Raw genomic sequence first — 18,653 nt, forward strand, 5'->3', positions numbered from 1 at the left:
TTGTACTTAACTAGTTTAAACTGTAATAATAATGACCATAGCATTCTATAGTTTGGACAACCTTCTCAAAATGTAAGTATTTATCAACTTATTCGGTAACTTGCATATCAACTGAGTTCAAAGTTGTCATTTGTCTTTGTCAATCAGAATTTAGTCTAATTTCTTTCTCGGCTTAGATACGGGCCTGTTCTTTTTTTTTCTTCGACTTGTTTCTGATAAAAGCTCGTAATGGTAATGGCCTGGCATGGCCGAGCGCGTAAGGCGTGCGACTCGTAATCCGAGGGTCGCGGGTTAGCGCCCGCGTCGCGCTAAATATGCTCGCCCTCCCAGCCGTGGGGGTGTATAATGTGACGGTCAATCCCACTATTCGTTGGTAAAAGAGTAGCCCAAGAGTTGGCGGTGGGTGGTGATGACCAGCTGCCTTCCCTCTAGTCTTACACTGCTAAATTAGGGACGGCTAGCACAGATAGCCCTCGAGTAGCTTTGTGCGAAATTCCAAAACAAACAAACAAACGTAATGGTAATATTCAGTTAATAAATAGAGGTTATCAGCAGTTTTTTACGATCTTTGTGTTTCGTAATTATTTTCAGAATACTGTTAAATGTTTCAGCCGGCGTTATTACAAGTGACAAAAACAGGATAACGTGGGAGACGGTAATGTCAAAAACTACAGAAACAAGGTAGAGGTAAATACACAAAACCATACAAAAATTCCTATATCTCTCCAAGAAAATGATTACTTAGTGTTATATCAAGTGTTAGATCACTGAAGAGTAGATTAGATAAAACATAATGCATTCGTATAAAACAGTATATTATATCTAACAAGGAAATCTCAACAGTTATGTACGACAAACAACCACTCTTCAATTAGTTTATACACACCAAATACATTGAGAGATCCTAAATAATAAACATACTTCTTTACCATTAATAAAAACAAAACATATGCGTAAATAAAATACAAATATATGTGACTTATAATAGCGTGGTTTTTAAAAATGAATATACAGGAATTTATTTTTTAAATTTACTATTATATAGCTACTGCTAAAAATGTCTTTAGGGTGTATTTTTTTTATGACAAAGACACAGAGAGCTAGCTGGTGTCGCCACCGAGGAATCGAGCCCCTAATTTTAGCGTTCTAAAACTGATGCCTTACTACTATACCACTGGTGACACGCGTTTTTCTGGTTGTTTTGAAGAAGATAATATGAGCTTCCTTTTGACACGTGAAACATTGTGGCACCACGTGTGGTTGATACCACAGCGAAGTGATGCTTTCTTGTGCGAAGGTCAAGAGTCACTATATTGTTAGGTTAACTCTCTCTTTTTTTTTCAATAAATCTTCATATTTTGTTTCTATTCTTACTCAACACAGATTATATTAGTTTGATCGGCTTCCTCATCACCATAAAAACACAAAATAAATCAAAACTATGATTTTGTCCTTTTGGAACTACTTCAGCTTATAGCAGGAAACAATATTTCTTTACACTAAATATTTTAAAACTTCTTAACCTTATACAAATATACTCTTCAAAAAAAGAAAGGCAAAATATGAGACAACTTGTTAACAAGTTTATTCCTGGTAGTTCTGTATGACGTGTGAAACTTTGCACATTCACTGCTGAACATCCAAAGTCTGCAAAGGCGAAATCCACGCTCACTAGGTGAAGTTTAACGTCACTCAACGTCAATAACGAGTATGCCCCCCGTGAGCATCAATAACTGCTTGGCATCTCCTGCCCGTGGAAGCGATGAGATGACGAATCACATCCTGTGGAATGGCTGTCCACTCAGCCTGCAAAGCTGCTGCAAGATGAGGTAGGGTTTGCGGTTTAGGTTGTCGCCGTCGCAGACGTCGGTCCAACTCGTCCCAAAGATGTTCGATGGAGTTTAAATCTGGTGATCTGGAGGGCCATGGAAGAACGTTGATGTTGTGGTGTCTCAAGAAGACAGTGGTGAGTCGGGCTGTGTGAGAACGGGCGTTGTCATGTTGAAAAACGTCGTTGACGTTCACCATGATGGGTTGCACATGGGGCCTAAGAATCACGTAGACGGTTGCGTACGATCTGATCGGAAATCCTACGCAGCCTGGTATGGTTGAGGCAGTAGACGTCGCAGTGGTGGCACCTATCCCGAAGGTGACGTAACCGGATGTTGCGATCTTGTGCGGGCGTGGTCACACGAGGTCTGCCAGATCGTGGACGGTCACGAGTTGGTCTATGTTGCTGGTGACGATTCCATAGCCTTGTGATGGTGCTTGGGTAGACATTCACAGCTCTGGCAACATCTGATCGAGATTCGCCTGCTTCCAAGCGACCAATGGCGTTGTGCTTCAGTCAGTCTTGGCGTAACTGTATTGCGTGTCGGTGGCTTAACACTGAGCTATGAAAACCGAGAACCCGTCATTTTTATAGGGATTTTGCACATGTTGCACTTACAGAACATGCAGATCTCTCAAACAAATTTATTGGACACGCATGCGTTTTGGCGAAAAATCCGATGTTTTCCTCCGTTTTCAAAGTGCACAACTTTTATTGTCATTTTGGTCTGACAATCAGTGCCTTAACACGTGTAACGTCACATACTCTGAGCTTGTATCGTTATTACATATATTTCTCTTTAAAATAACAAAAATATCTGCGTTTCTTGTTTTGAAGAGTATATTTATGATTAAATTTTTATTGTTTTATTACTTTTTGGACCGTGATTTTTTTAAAATTCCAGCTATAGAAAGTATTGAAATATGCGATAATTTGGAGTAAATATTGAAGTAACCAAGATACATAAAGCTCGTACTACTTGTGTGCTATTAGTCCTAGCGTGTGTACTTCGTAGGAAAATTGTATTATTATTATTATTATCACTATATTTATTTATATTACCTGATTTAACCTTTTCTAGTATAAAGTTTCCAAGTTTTACATTTTTATTTACTTTTATAATAATAAAAAATAGATAAGAAAAACAAGAAACATGTCACTCACCTGTGTAGTCATTTTTTGTTTTTTTTGCCGTTGACTTCCTTCTATGATAACATTACAAATTTACGTCAGAGTTACTAGTCCATAAAATAATTTGTTTAAAGTAAGTAGTGCACTGAATTATTCAGAATAATTTAATGTGAACAGCTAAGAAAATGGTTTTTCTTTGAAACATTTCCTGGCTATCTAATCACATGACTTGAGCAGTTAGAAATTTAACTTTATCCCCTACTGTTGTTGCGGGATAAAAACTTTCTCTTCACTAAACAGTCGATTATCTGTAACATAACGTGGTATAAAACATACACCAGTCAATCAGTATCAAATCTAAGCTATCTGGAAGTTATAAATTTATTAGGAATCGGCTTTAGATTAAATTTATTCAAGGGTCTCAAACTAACTTAATGCGGACTTGGGTGTAGGAAGAAGTTGTAAAGCAGAGTTGCTTAGCTAGGTATGCAGTAAAAGACTAAAAGTATAACAAGCTGTTAAAAGCAGATCACTTTACGCCAAAGACAGCTCAACCTAGGGGAGTTCGAGGGCATGACCTGCAGTTCCTATATAAGTTAAAAATATAAAAAAAGGAATGCTGCAGAATTTCCAGTTCCAACGCCTCTGAATTATGTTTATCATAAGACATTAGCGTTAGGCACATTCTTTACCCAATCTCTTAGGGAATTTTAAAAATGAGAAGCGTGTATACTATTAGTAATGCCATTTCAACCACATTATATTCGTTATATCCATTGCCGAAGACTCGTTTCGCGCAATACAGAACCCCTCAGATCGGCTGAGATCAACACAAAATGTAATGTATATCTTATTTTCATTAAAAAAAAGAAAACAAGTTAGCGATTTTCTTCTCTGAAAGACGGATTATTTTTAATATATTTTGATATGCAACAGTTAAAGTAAATTTGAGAAATGCTAAACCTTATTTTATCCATATTTTTACTCCTTTACTATTTTGTGAAGATAGGCATTGCTGACACGCTGATTGTTTGTTATCGTTATGTCTCGATCGGTTTACTCACTTGTCGTATAAGTACGGTAAAGATAGGCGAGTGCTATTCGTACAAAAAGAATCCTGGATATTTTTACTGTTTTGTTGTTGTTTTTAACACCTATCATTTTGAATACTAATGTATTGGAAGTTATTATTTAGAATAATAGTAGTGGTATTAGGCCTAGCGAAACGTATACGTTTTTGTTTTTTTTGCATTTTATCAAACTTAAGTATTACGTCAACAAAAACATAACTAATTTATCCATGTACGTAAAATATAACACGTGATTTTTCGGATCCCATTAATGTTTGAAATTAAACCAACTCTTTAATTTGTTTACTAATATTTTACTGGTTATTTTAAAACTTACTTGGTGTTTTCTGGCCAGTAATATAAAGAATATCAGTCTATATTTCTTTAAACATAGGTGTGAAAAATAGATGTTAGATTTTTTCTCCAATACCTTATTAAAGTATTTTAATTGGGATTTTCTTTATTCCAAATTCAGCCAAATTTTTTTGCTCTCTATATGGGTATTTGGGTATTGATGCTTTCTTGAACCACCACTTTTGAAATTTGAATGTGGTGGGACTAATATTTGCTCTGTTTTGACAACTGAGATGTGAGTAACATTAGAAATGTTTAAAAAAAAAAATTGATATAAACCTTCTCCATTACTTGCATATATCTTTATAACAAGCATCTAGTTTTGCTTTATAAATTAGAAACTTGTGAAAGTGACTGACTCATGATTTTCTAGTTCATGAATGCTAATGATAGAAACATCAATATTTATTTTGCAAAACCTTTACAGAAACTTCCATGAGTAGTTATTAAAAAGTGTGTTTTTCGTGTTTAGTCTTAACAACCTAGAAATGGTAGAAACCTTGATGGCTATTATGTGTAAAATTAGTTATAACGTTTTACTTATATTGTCTCTTATTCTTGGGCAACACAGAGAAACTTATTAAATATAACTATGATTCAATTAGTAAATTAAGTCATAGCCTGATAATAAAATATTTTTTATAGAAATGGAAAAATACACAATCACTGGACGTATTGGAGAAGGTGCTCACGGAATAGTTCTAAAAGGTCGTTGTTTAGAAACTGGAGAAATAGTGGCTATAAAAAAAGTTCCTTTGAAGAAATTGGATAATGGTATACCGTGTTCTGTGTTACGGTATGTAACTTTCATTAATAAAAACTAGCCTGCAGTAACTAGTTGTGGTTTAATGTTAATACATCATGCACCTGGTATATATAAATGTTTAATTTACCAACGGAATCCATTGTGTATAGTTTGAGTGTTAATAAATGGTACTTAAAACTAGTTTAATTTCTGAACAGAAGTTTAATATAATCCTTTATAAACGTTCATTCCAGTGAAATAAAGGCATTGCAGCAACTAAACCATGAAAATGTAAGTTGTTCTATTTATATATGCAGCTAACAAAAGTATATGATTTGACTTGTATTTTTTATTTTTACAAAAATATATACAGTTTTATCCATTTAGTGTACTGTTTCATCAGCCATTTTAATTTTCATAAACAGTAAGAGGGAAGTTTAAGATTGCATGCTATCCAGTTAGAAGTTACGTCTCTAGTAACTAGATAGTGTTTGGTAGTTAGTCCAGTAATTTTGCTTTTTGTTTTTATAAATACCAATTGTGAAGGCCACATGTTGCAGATCTTTTAGTAGTTTCTATTGTATAGATCTCTTGTAATATCTTTTGAATAAATGATTAAACAAATCCATATTTGTCTTGCAGGTAGTTAAACTTCTGGATGTATTTCCTTACGGGTCATCAGTAGCTCTGGTGTTTGAATACATGCCCACAGATCTCTCTGTGTTGCTGTATGACCCCGATGAACCTTTGAAAGAAGCCCAAATTAAAGCTTACATGAGTATGTTACTTAAGGGAGTGGATTACTGTCATTCTCTGAGAATAATGCATAGAGTAAGTAACTGGACATCATGAAGTAAGTTAATGTGGCTGAGTGCTCACCTTACATTGCATAGTTTACTTGCTGGAAGTCTGATGTATACTGCAGTGTTAAGTGTTCTCTTGTATTAAGTAAATGGTATTCTTAATAATATTTTAATCACTATCTAAATAACTTTGGAAGGGCTCAAACAGTCTAACGTGATCTTCAGCAGTACCTGTAGCATTTTCCTTCAGATAATTTTAAACTTATACTTGAATATAAGTATTGAACTTTGAAATCTAGACATACATACAGCAGGCTTCTTTATGTAAGTTCGTTTGCAAAACAAACATAAAGTGAACTGTTCATGCACATAAAGTGTACATGTAGTGTATCACCCTTTCATAGTTACTGTTAATCTAATCAGTGTTGCATCATGGGTAATACAGCGTATCTGAGTAACATGTCCCAATGTAACTGCATGTGTTTTTGATGATTGTAGCTAGCTCAATGTTGCAGGCTAAAAGCTGGTTATCTAGTGCAAAAAAATACGATTTCCTATCGTAATTAGAGTGACTTATAGCTAATACGAGATATGTCAGTTTATAATTTTTGGTCAGTAGGGATATCTCAAATTGTCACTCCTATCCTGATAGGGAGTGTTCATTTGTGTTGCTAGTATTTTCTTAAAAATCAAAATGTCTAAAACAATGATGTAAGTCATTGTTTTAATGGTTGAAAGTATTAATATTTCATAATTAAACATCTATAACTTATAATTATTGTCGTCTAGTATGAGATTGCTTAGGCCTTAATTTTTTTAGATTTTAATATAGTAGTTTTAGATTTTTGTTATTGTTCTTTTCTGTACCCCTGAAAAAAAAAAGGGGAGGTGGACAATGTAATCTGAAAGGGTGAAAGTGAAGGAGCTATCATCCATTTCATCAAGGGGCAACATATTAATCACATGGGTTCTGTCAAAGACAGTTTAATCAATAGTTTCAGAAAATTACATCCAGATGTTAATTAAAAACTTCATTATGAATGTGTAATATTATACAGGTTTCAATTTCATTAGTTTCAAAAGGAAATATTTAAAACAATGCTCAGTTTTCATCTTCCAATACTGATATGTCTGCTTTCTGATCTGATTTACATGTTAGAACTTTTACATTGCCTAACCATGTGGCACACACACACACACTACACATATTGTCAGGGAAGAATATAAAATATGAACCTCCTTCCTTCTTAGTTTGTTGAGATTACAATAAATATGTCAAACTCATCAGAGAAGCACCTTCCATATTTTCATAGATGGTTAAACCACTTATATTCAAACACATCTATTTTTCTGATGGATATGTTTATAACCAATAGAAGAATCATATTGTAGCATCCAAGAATCTTACGTTCATTTGTTTGCTTTTGGCACTGAAAGATAGTTCCCAAGATTTTGTGTATCAAGTGAAGTCACTGCTCAAAAGTACCAATAATAAGTTACAGTAGTTTTGGGACATCTGTTCTAGTTAGTTGTTGAAATGCTTTTTGTGTTCTAAAATGTATATTTGAAAGCTGTGTGTGTGTTTGTTTGTTTTTTTGAACAATTAACAAAGTGTGAGCTGGGGTTACTGAAGCATGGCATCCAGGTACAAATGACCTCACACTGGAATAAGTATTACATTTCTTGTTTATATAGATGTATATAATTTAATAAGTAACTAAAATGCAAGTAGAAACTTGTTCAGGTTAGGAACCTCAAAGTATCGTATGTTTGGTCAAACCTTCTATTTTTGTGAGGTAAAAGAACAAAAGTATGCCTTTATAATTGTAGCACAGCTGTTATGGTGTTCAATGTTTTCTACATAGCCCACATTCTTCTGATGAAGCATTAGCATTTTACCCTTGAAATAGTTTCATGCAATTGCTCCTGTTTACAGTTTGTAGTTAGAAGCCCAAAGTTATATTGCTACTCTCAGGTTTTGTAGTGTGGATGCTTTACCATAGGTGTCTGTAACTTGTTAGCAATAAATGTAAACAATAAACAAACATTGAATTACTTTAGAAGGAAACTGACAAATTATTCTTTGCTGCTCTGTTATTACAATACAATCTATGATAATTTCACTTTAAAAATTGCCACAATAAGGTCTTTATTGCTGAACTCACAGTAACAGTTTATGAATTTTGTGTGTAGTTGTTTAAATTCTATTTAGTATAAAATTGCTTTCAGTTTTAATTTTATATTGTCTATTTTTTGTACAAAATTTTATTGGGGTAGTATTCACCTGAAACTCCTAAAACATTAGCATGCTTTGAATGATGATTTTATTTTGCATGAATTGTCGGCTTTTGATCTCGCATGTTAGAACCCCCTTTTAAACATGTATCTACAGGCCTGTCTGCTTTTGTAGCCCTTTGTTTTACAAACACAGAAGGGGTCCAAAGTACTGTAATCAAACAGTGAAGTTTAAATAAAATAGGTGAGGCTTTTGAGATAAATACTTGTTTTTGTTACAATCCAATGTCATTGTGTAAAAAGAACTTCCCCCACCTTTAAACAGTAAAATTTAAAGAAAGCAGGTGAGGCTGTAAAGATAAATACTTGTTTGTTCTGTTTTGTTACAGTTTGTCGTCATTCTATAAGAAAGAACATCCCCTCCTCCCATATTTTTGTACTGTCCTTTTTACTGTATGTTAGTGATTTTGTCAAGTTATTGTAGTGTAAAGAAACAAGTTAAAGGGTAATATTTTACCAAAACATTTTACTATTTACTTAGGAGGCTTCATAAATGCACAGACAATAAATCTATAGTAAAATATTTAAAATTTTGATTTTTTGTACAAGAGAATTGTCATGTGTACTAAAAGCTTGCCAAATTTTGTTAAGATCCATGTAGTACACCAAATGTTATAGTACGAATAGTTTCATGGTTAGAAGGTGGTTAAAAGCTAGTTAAATTAACTGATCATATATGCACAAGTACATGTAGTTATATTTATTCGTAGGGAGCTTTTACCTATTTAACAGTGTAGTTCCATGACAGTAAACTTACAAATGTAGGGAGATGTACCAGCCTTTTCAAAAGAAAGATATTAGTATAGTGTGATTATAAAACAATGCAAAGCCAAAGGACACAACATTATAAAGAAGAAAGAATTCTTCTTACAAGGAAACATGCACTTGTTTACAAAGTAAAGGCACCGTTCATGAAGAAGAGCCATCCAAAAATGTGGGTAGAAACTCGGAACTCTTTCAATGAGTGGAACTAATTTTGGTATTGTTTTGATCTAATTCTTTCACTGGTGGACTCAGTGAAAATTACTCAATGTCCAGTCCACATAATGGTAATATATTACTTAGTTTTCTCATTTAATTTATTTTCACACTGACACTTGTACACTGCCAAAAAGTGCTTTAGGCCTACATTACAAATCAGATTAGATAATATAAAAGAAATTAACTTCACTATCTTTTGTTCAAATGTGCTAGATCATTTCATGTCACAACCCTAAGAGTTTTCTAGGTGTCAAGGTCTTGTTTTTTAGATTTCTGACCTTAACATCATTAAGATCTGCAACTCCCTCTAGCTAATATTTAAATTATGAGATTAAAAATGTAACTTCAAGCAATATACACATGAAAACTGTTTGTATGACATTTGTGTGTACCAAATATCATTAATGGAATTCAGTATGCTTTATACTTTCAAAATTAACATTTTATTTAAGATTTTATCAAGTTAATGTTTTATGTCTGATGAAATAAGTATTATGACTGCCAACACACATTAAATGTGTCAACATTGCATTTCAGGACCTCAAGCCAGCAAATCTTCTCATCAGCTGTACAGGTTGGCTAAAGATTGCAGATTTTGGTCTGGCCTGCTTACTTGATAATAACCCTGATAAGCAGTATAGCCACCAGGTGGCCACAAGGTATGCCTTGGTGCATTTTATAGAGAAAAAGTATAAAAGATTATTTTTTTTATTTAATCCTTTTACTAGTAACTGGTGCATGACATGGCATAGTTTTTAACCCTACCTGTTGTTTGTTTTTAATCTGTCTGTTCTCCCATTAAATATGTTATGTAGTATGTTAAAAAGACCATCATAAAATTATTTAATAGATTTGTTACTTTTTATGTTTGTTGATGCTTTTTAAAACTAGAAGGCACAAATACTTGTGTGACTGGCCGGTTGTGTCATTTTATGTATGTGTGAAAAAAAATCAAATATATATCACAGTATGATTATGTATCTCCAGATGTTTGTCTTCTGTTAGTTACATTTGTTATGGATAAGGAGAGCCAAACTAATTCCTTTCTCAGTAATTTACCAAATCCTTTAAGGTTCCCAGCCTTCTATCCTTGAAATCCATCTGTATAATAGTAGATGACTTCAAAAACTGTGTAGAATGACAAGTAACCAATGTTTGTGCCTCCAACTAATTGTTTAATGTGCAAAATGTAAAGTGAATATATGTTCTAACAATTTAAAACATAGTTTCCAAACTATCCTATAGAGGGATGAAGCTCGATATACTGTTTAAAATAAATCGCTACCCATTGTTTAAAATTAATTTCAAAAAATTAAACATTCTAGTTGATATACTTAATGAATATTTTTAATTAGATATACAGAATTTTCTGTCTATGTTTATAATATATGCTTTATGTATCATGTTTGTAAAAGTTTTCTCATACAATGTCATGTTGTACTTCTCAAACAAAAGTGTTGTAGAAATAATGACAGACAGGGTCCAGTTGCTGTCAGATGTTCACCTGAAAATTGTTTTAATACATTTTCCAGGTGGTACCGTGCACCAGAGTTGTTGTATGGGGCAAGACACTACAACCAAGGAGTTGACTTATGGTTTATATGAATACTAAAGTGTTTTAACAGAAATTCAGCTTTAAAAATAATGGGTTTTCCTTTTATTATCTACTTTGAAAAAATTAAGTATAGTGTTTCAGAAGTAACTTATTTGATACATTTATAAATATGATTTGCATGTTTAGACAGAGGATTAATATTTTGATACAAGTTAAGAAAAAAAACGACCTTTGTATTTTAGATAAATAGAGAATATATCTTTATATAAACCAGTCTTTTTACCTTTGTAGCTTCTTCTTAGTTTAACGAATGCTCTAATATCAAACAGTTATGTATATTAATCCTGAAGAAGCTACAAAGGTAAAAACATTGGTTTATATAAAAATATATTCTTTTATATTTATCCAGAGTGCAAACGCTTTTTTTTTTTTTTTAACTTGTATCAAAATGTGTAAATCCCTCCAGTATGCACTATAAATTTTGAAATATGTTTAACGTATAGACAGTAATAATTATTTATTATTGTAATACAGTAATAGTTTGCTACATTTTTTAAGGTTCATTATTAGGCAAAATAAAAGTAGACAAGGTAACTGTGTGTGTGTGTGTGTGTGTATTGTTTCATTTACACAGAATGTTAATTTATGATTGGCCTGTATCACATGTTCTAACAATGGGACTTTTAAGTGTGTATGTACACTGTACAATGTGTTCTATATAATGTTAATCTAAGTATAGCTTGAGGAGTTAGATTTCAGGACCTCTGTCTTTATTAATGGAAAAAATATAAAATTACTGTCTTCTCTACTTTCATTTTGCCTAATGGTGATCACCCAAGTATTTATTTATTAATATATATTAATAACACAATTAATAATTTATCTTTTGTAGTTTGATTTTAGCTAAGTATGTTTATATGTATAAAACATGTAGGGATATTAACATATGCTCATGTTAAATATTCAGTTCTTTTTAACATTTAAAAATAATTTTTATAACACATTGTTTAATTCATGTTGGTAGTTGTTTCTCATATTTTAGTGGTATTTGTTTTTGTAATTAATTATTTTTGTACGTTTTACATTCAGGGCTGTTGGATGTATTTTTGGAGAAATGTTAAACTGCTTCCCTCTGTTCAGGGTGAGTGTACATGATTTGTTTTATTATATCTACAACTGTTTTCTCTGGCAAAAATTAATTTTTGTAAATAATTAAGTAGAAATTTAATTATAAATTAATTCCAACAATATTAGGTTAAATACTGATTAGTTACTCATCGTAAAAAGGGTATTTTGATGGGAAATGTTATGTCTTGATGAAATCAACACTAATGTTACTTAAGATTCTGATACAGTACTTCTGGGATCATCTCTATGACTAGCACTATCTCAGAGGTCACAGGTGTGGGTGACCTGGCATGGTTTTTTTCAGTGTTTATCACTCAGTTGGGCTATTTCTTCAGTTTGATGCCAGCCCTGTTCAGATGAACAGAGATTACGATAGCCTTTTTCCACTACCAGATTTCAAATGTTTGCTTTTTCATTTCCATTATGTAGTCTGTTCCCAGTATGGAGATTCTGTGTTCTTTTCACACATTTATAATAGTTTTTTATTCATGTTCATCCATGGATATTTTTCCCTTTATCTTATTGGAAGTTTGATCTTATACTATTGAGACTTTTGTTGAACTCACCTTGTGATCCACAGACTTTGAAGAGATAAAAACATTTCAGATATTTACTGTTAATGTTATTCTCTGTAATAATTTGAATTCCATATATGCTTATTTACATTAGTTAACACTAAGTTACATTACAGTTTATAAGTAGTCTTCATTGTTTTACTTTATACCATTTGAATAGGCTTAATGTGATATCCTTTATTTGTTTGTTTTTTAATTTCCCACAAAGCTAAACAAGAGCTATCTGTGCTCCTTTATTAGTTTAACTATGTTTTGTCTTTACTTTTATATCCTCATTTCATAAATAACCTTTCTTCACTTAGTTTGGGTGGAACCCTTGAATCAGGGCCCACACAGACATCATTTTGTTTTTCTGTATAGTATTCCTTTACAGGTTTTATCACTACTTTATTACTATTTTTTTCATTTAGATTTTATATTATCATTTTTACTATTAAGTTTATTTAATTTATCATTTATCCTTCTTACTATTAATTAGTTTCATTTACTTTTATGTTCAAGTTTATATCTACTATGGTTCCACATCTTTCTGCAACTTAGCATCGTAAGGGATGCATTCATATCTACCATGGTTCCACATCTTTCTGCAACTTAGCATTGTAAGGGATGCATTCATATCTACCATGGTTCCACATCTTTCTGCAACTTAGCATCATAAGGGATGCATTCCTTACACCACTTTCTTCATCATTTCACCACATTAAATATTTTATTTTTCTTTATAGCTTCTACTTTTAACAGTTATTTTCATTTAATCTCTACTTTATATTTTATATCATTAATTTTATGTTATTAATAATTTAGCCTTCATTTCAGTGATTTAAATTTGTGTTGGACCTTGTGAGACAATGTCTGCCATATCTACTTTCACTTTTACTTACTTTTCCCATTTAATGGCTAAAACTGTTTTCCAATATCCAAAAATTGTAACTTCTTCCTGACTATCTCATGGAATGCCATCCATAATTTTATTGCAGTATTTGGTAGACCTCCTTTACACATGTCCAGTCATGTTTTGCAAAATGTTATTTTGGGGTTTTCTGTACTGTCCTCTTTTCCTATTTTGCATTTGTATACTTAGAAGCTTTAGTTTCTACAAGCATTCAACTCTACCCTAGTTTAACTTCAGGTAGATTTCTTTCAGCATTTTATTATTTTTCCCCTGTTGTTGCTCATATCTTTTAACGTATCATGTTTCCATTTTATTCAGTGTTTTGTTTACTTTTTGGATTTTTGCAACTTTCAGTTTTTTCCCTCTTTGTGTGGCTTCTTTGATTTTGGGTTAGTATTGGGTGTGACACTGCTGTTTGTTTTCCTTTTCCTTTATAAATAGGGTTTTATGGTCTGTTCTTCTCATATCCATTTTTAGGGGCATTGTTCCTTTTGTTCATATGTTCTTTCTTTTCACATCTTAGATCTGCACTCTTTGGCCCCTTGCACAACATTCATATCGTTGCATGTTATGTTCCTGTGCTTTCATTACAATCAGTTTGTTTTACTTACCTTGACACATTCTCTCTCTCAGTGTGGTCTCTTGATTCTAGTTTTCTGTTGGCTTTACTTTTCATGGGATTCTGCATCACATAGAGTTTTTTACTACATCTCTTAACTTCCTATTACCTGTATTTGGTATCCAGTATCACCTCCTCCAGTTAGAGCTCTTGATATCTTTGGCCAGGATTGGTCCTTCAGGTTTCTGTATGTTCTCACCCTCCCCATCATCTTCCTTCTACGGGTGATTCCCCTCATCTCTACCATTCAGTATTAGGTTCTTCTGTCTGCTCCTTAATGGCCAGGTCATCTGTGGTTTCCATGACTTCTCTAGTTTCAACTTTTACCTCCACTGCCACTTCGTTTGTCTCCTGCTCCTCTTCATCTATTTCCTTCACTGTTACTCTGTCCAGACATTCACATCATTTGTCTTCATGCTTGGCTGTTATTCAGTCCTTGGTGGGGAGATCTGGTGTCTACCTGCAACTAACTTTCTTTTAACTTGTTCCATTTGCCCTTCTTCAGTGGACATTTATTGGTGTAAATGGAACATGTTCTGCAGTTAATCTACAAATTGTGGATTTTCTGCAAATTAAAACCCTGTTTATTGGGTGGCAGAGTTTCTTCCCTGGTTTTTTGACTGTGGGTCTTTGATCCCCTCGATTTTGGGTTATTGGGCAACCTTGTCCCTTATTTTTGTTATATTTCCTGAGACAGCAGAGTTCTTACCCTACCTAAACTAATTATGTTAATATGTTTCTTCCTGATTAGTTGTCTTCCCTGCCTCTATACCATTCCAATTTGAGATATTCATGTGATCTTTTATTCCCTCGCTTTACTTTCATTTGCATCATTTTTCTTGTTTTCCACCTTTCAACATCTTTACATTTTCCTGGGCATCTTGTATTCATTGGACAATGGGGAACTCCTACATTCAGGCATGAAGACTGTAGCTAACATGTTCATCTTCCTTTATCTGCACCGTTTTGCAATTTTTTTTGGTCAGATTTTCATTTACCACAGATAACCATTTTTTTCACACTTCAACATGATTCTAACTTGATAAGTTTTTGTTCATTATTTCTTTCCTTTCAGGTGCCCTAGCTATGTTATTCACTATTTGGATTTTAATTCTTGGTAAATGGTGCTTGATCATGGAATGGGTTCCACAAACAGCTGGCTACAACAATTCAGTTGAGTGTAGGACAGCTGTGTTATGCTTATCTTGGTAAAACATGGCCTCCAGAGGAGTTGAGTTGCCAGCTTGGTGGATGATGTAGCCTTCTGATATTACTTACACAATCACTGGAATTGAGCTGTTTAATATGCAGTTCACCCCTTTTTATTGGCAGCCCTCATTCTACTGCATCATGGATATTAGCATCCTGTGGCTTGGTTTTAGATTTAGGGAGAACCAATCACTATAAGTCCTCACACAGTTTTCAGGTTGTCTCTTCCTTGATTTTCTCCATCTGTATTGTGGTTCACTGTAGTGGTACATAAGATTGTTCTGGTTCTATTCTTGGCTATCCATCTTTTTTCAATGATGTTATTGCTGTTTGGAAGGTCCAGGCCTGTTTCATGGTTGGGGAAATTGATGACATGTCATAGATGATCTTTCAATTCTAGATGTCAAGATGCCGGATCAGTAGTTTAAAGCTGATCCTTGTGTCATATTTCAGAATCAGAATGGCTATTAATTCTCCAGTTTTGGGTTTAAGGTGAGGACAGTATGATCCTCATCATATCCTCACACAGAGGTGTGTACTTGGTAAGGAGGCTTTGGATGTAGTTGACTTACCAACTATGGTTCGCCATGTGTGAGCCACTTTACATCTAGGAGTGCATCCTTTATTTACCCATCTTCTTCATTGTGGGATTGAGTTACAACATCTTTCTCTGGTGAGGATTACTTTCCTTCCATATTCTCTCACCCTTAGTTGTGCTCTTCTCATTTTCCACCCTGATATCTTACATTATACACACATGGGCAAAGAGTATACTTGGCTCAGAAGTGCTGTGGTTTCCCTCCTATCTGTGGAGGTTTCCTTTGGACGCTTTTAGAGGTACATCTGTTTTTTCTTTCATACTGGTTCCTCCTTCTACTATATGTGGGATCCTATCTAATGTTATGAGCACAGGGAAGTATTCTATTGGAAGATATAATTTTCCTATACTGAAAGTATCATGCCTAATAGATACTTCCATCCACTCACCCTTCTCCCCACACACCTCCAGTGCTTCCCTTTTCTGCCAAACTTCAAAGTGACAGTTTGGTAGAGGGGGTTGCGTGCATCACATTAATTTACTATTTTCTTATTAGTGGAGAGGTGAAGCATGATGATTCACCTCAGAGACACATTGGAATTACTTGATGCCAATAGAGAGGAGCAGAAGTTTGTGGCATGCTTAGATAAAAAGTTCAAATATAGGGGGGCAGAAGTAAGCAAGAACAGCTAATCTTGTGAGAGGAGGGAAGTACCTGTCAGAAATACATCTTCATTACAGGAAAGTTGTAACTTTTATGTAATCAAAATGATTAATATTAATAACATCTATTAAAAAAATTTGTTGCAACAAACCCTTGTTTCATACTTTCAAACTTTGGGCCCCTCTGTGTGAATTCCTGCACATGGTGAGGGGACCTCCCAGGGAAGGTTCTGTTTTTTGAGTTTACCTCCTCTGGAATCTAAACATCCACCCACATGTTTGCCGTGCATGGTGACCCATGAAGGGGAGGAGAGGATCCTGGTGGTTGAGGGGTCCAACCCTAACACACCACTTTGGCCTTGAATTCCTGTAGATGGGCAGCCTTTGAGTGGCCCCTTGGGTCAGTTGGCTGGTCCAATTGGGCTAGGGTCAATCAAGTATCAGTATTGGATGTTCTCAACAGGTGTTGTGGACATTGTAGCTGATGTTGGTGTTTGGGTATAGAGCTCACAAAACCTGGCATTGCTGCAGTGTCCTTGTTTGGTATTGTAGTGCATCCTCTCGTAGGGCTCCATAGTGGATGGAGTCAGTGGGCATCAAAATATTCTTTTTTTTATTATGGATCCTCTAAATCAAAACGTAAATAAAATAGTGTACAAACAGTCCATAGGTAAATGACCACATCTTGATAATTCCGAGCAGCAATCTTCAACATCTGTAACACCTATTGCACCTCATTTTCTTGTACTACATTACCTTTCAGACAAACCTTCAGGGCAAATTCTTCATTCAGAAGGTAACATATTGGTGGAAACATCCACATCTCGACAAAGTGGAGTCCTCTTGCATTCAAAGGCAATTGGGGATATCCCTATTGAGGTTACACCTCATGCATGAATTCATCATGAGGAGTTATTGTTAAGAGGTATTTGAAGAACATCCCTGAGTCAGAGATTCTCACTGGTTTCTCCACTTAAAGAGTTTCTGCAGTGAGGTGTATCTCCACTCACAAAGATGGGATTATGATGCTGACCAGTATCCTCATTCTGACAATTACATCACCACGTCTACCAGCCACCATCAAGGCAGGTTATCTTAATTGCAGGGTATGGCCATACATTTCAAACCCTCTGATGTTTCCAGTGACAGTGGTTCTGTTACTCGAAGACATCATGTCTTGGTTCCTTGAAGTGGCAAGGACCACGATGCCCATGAGTGTGAAACGAACCCACATAGCATCAGTTGCAATGGCTCTCACCCATCCTACTTTTGCTCTTGCCCTAAATGGTTGGAAGAAAAAGCGGTGCAGCATTTGAAAACAATTCAAAACATTACCTATTCCTGAGGCTCGCAAGTTGCTGTCCACCACTTCATCTGCGACGTATACTGCTGCACTTCGTTCCACGACTACAGTGTGAGTGCAGCTAGATCTCTCTGTGCCTCTAAAAGAATCGTTCTCAAACCAAATGAAAAGTCTTTAGACCTCCATGATTAAAAAAGTTGATGAATCAACTTCAACACCCATCTCTGTCCCTAACATACATTCCAACAAATCTCAAGATCCACTTTCTTTGGTTCTGAGTACTGGCATTTCCTCGGGTACATCTTCTCCGACTCAAAGATGGAAAATAATTTGTTCATGTCCTCAGTCGCTGGAATTCTATTCCAACAGCAAAGATCTGCCCAGTCGATCCAGAGCAGTATCTATGGAGGTTGATAGACCTCCTTCAAATAAAGGCAGTAAAGAAAAAAGACATGGTCATAAACAGAAGGGCTCTCCACCTAATTTGCCTAATACACATAAATAAAAATGGCCACCTTGATACAATGGAACAGTCAATGTTTACATTCTAATCTGGATGACATGAAAACACTGATAGCTTCCTACCAACCTGTATGTCTTTCTTCACAGGAAACATTTCTGAAACCTGCTGATGCAGTCATCTTTAGGCAGTTTTCTCTGTACAGAAATGACAGGCTGTGTGATGGATGAGTACATGGAGGGGTGACACTCTTGGTTGATCAGCATGTGCCTACCCTGTCTTTGTCACTCAACACACCCTTGGAGGCTGCAGCCATCCGTGTTTCCTTAGGTCATACCATCACTGTTTGTTCTCTCTACCTGTCGCTTGGAGAGACCCATGATCAATCAGACCTTGATGCTCTCATTGAACAGTTGCCATCTCTCTTTTTAATCTTGGGGAATATTAATGGACATCATCCCCACTGGGGAAGTACTGATATTGATAGGAGAGTTTGATCCA

General features: G+C 34.6%; 1 protein-coding gene across 8 annotated transcripts in view; it reads left to right on the forward strand.

The window, feature by feature from the left end:
- Window positions 1-3,674: 3,674 nt before the first annotated feature.
- The window catches only part of LOC143226711 (cyclin-dependent kinase 20-like), a 30,715-nt gene continuing 15,736 nt past the window's right edge, over window positions 3,675-18,653 (forward strand). For 2 of the 8 annotated variants that reach the window (XM_076458067.1, XM_076458072.1), the window contains exons 1-7: window positions 3,931-4,052; window positions 5,032-5,182; window positions 5,386-5,422; window positions 5,774-5,962; window positions 9,748-9,869; window positions 10,743-10,805; window positions 11,855-11,906. In XM_076458067.1, coding sequence (XP_076314182.1) covers window positions 5,034-5,182; window positions 5,386-5,422; window positions 5,774-5,962; window positions 9,748-9,869; window positions 10,743-10,805; window positions 11,855-11,906 — 612 coding nt within the window. In that variant the 5' untranslated portion in view covers window positions 3,931-4,052; window positions 5,032-5,033. Of the gene's footprint in view, window positions 3,801-3,930; window positions 4,622-5,031; window positions 5,183-5,385; window positions 5,423-5,773; window positions 5,963-9,747; window positions 9,870-10,742; window positions 10,806-11,854; window positions 11,907-18,653 lie in introns of those variants that run through there. The other 6 variants (XM_076458069.1, XM_076458071.1, XM_076458070.1 and 3 more) reach the window with 6 other exon arrangements.

The sequence above is a fragment of the Tachypleus tridentatus genome, chromosome 9, assembly GCF_004210375.1.
Source record: "Tachypleus tridentatus isolate NWPU-2018 chromosome 9, ASM421037v1, whole genome shotgun sequence".
NCBI classification, from domain to species: Eukaryota; Metazoa; Arthropoda; class Merostomata; order Xiphosura; family Limulidae; genus Tachypleus; species Tachypleus tridentatus.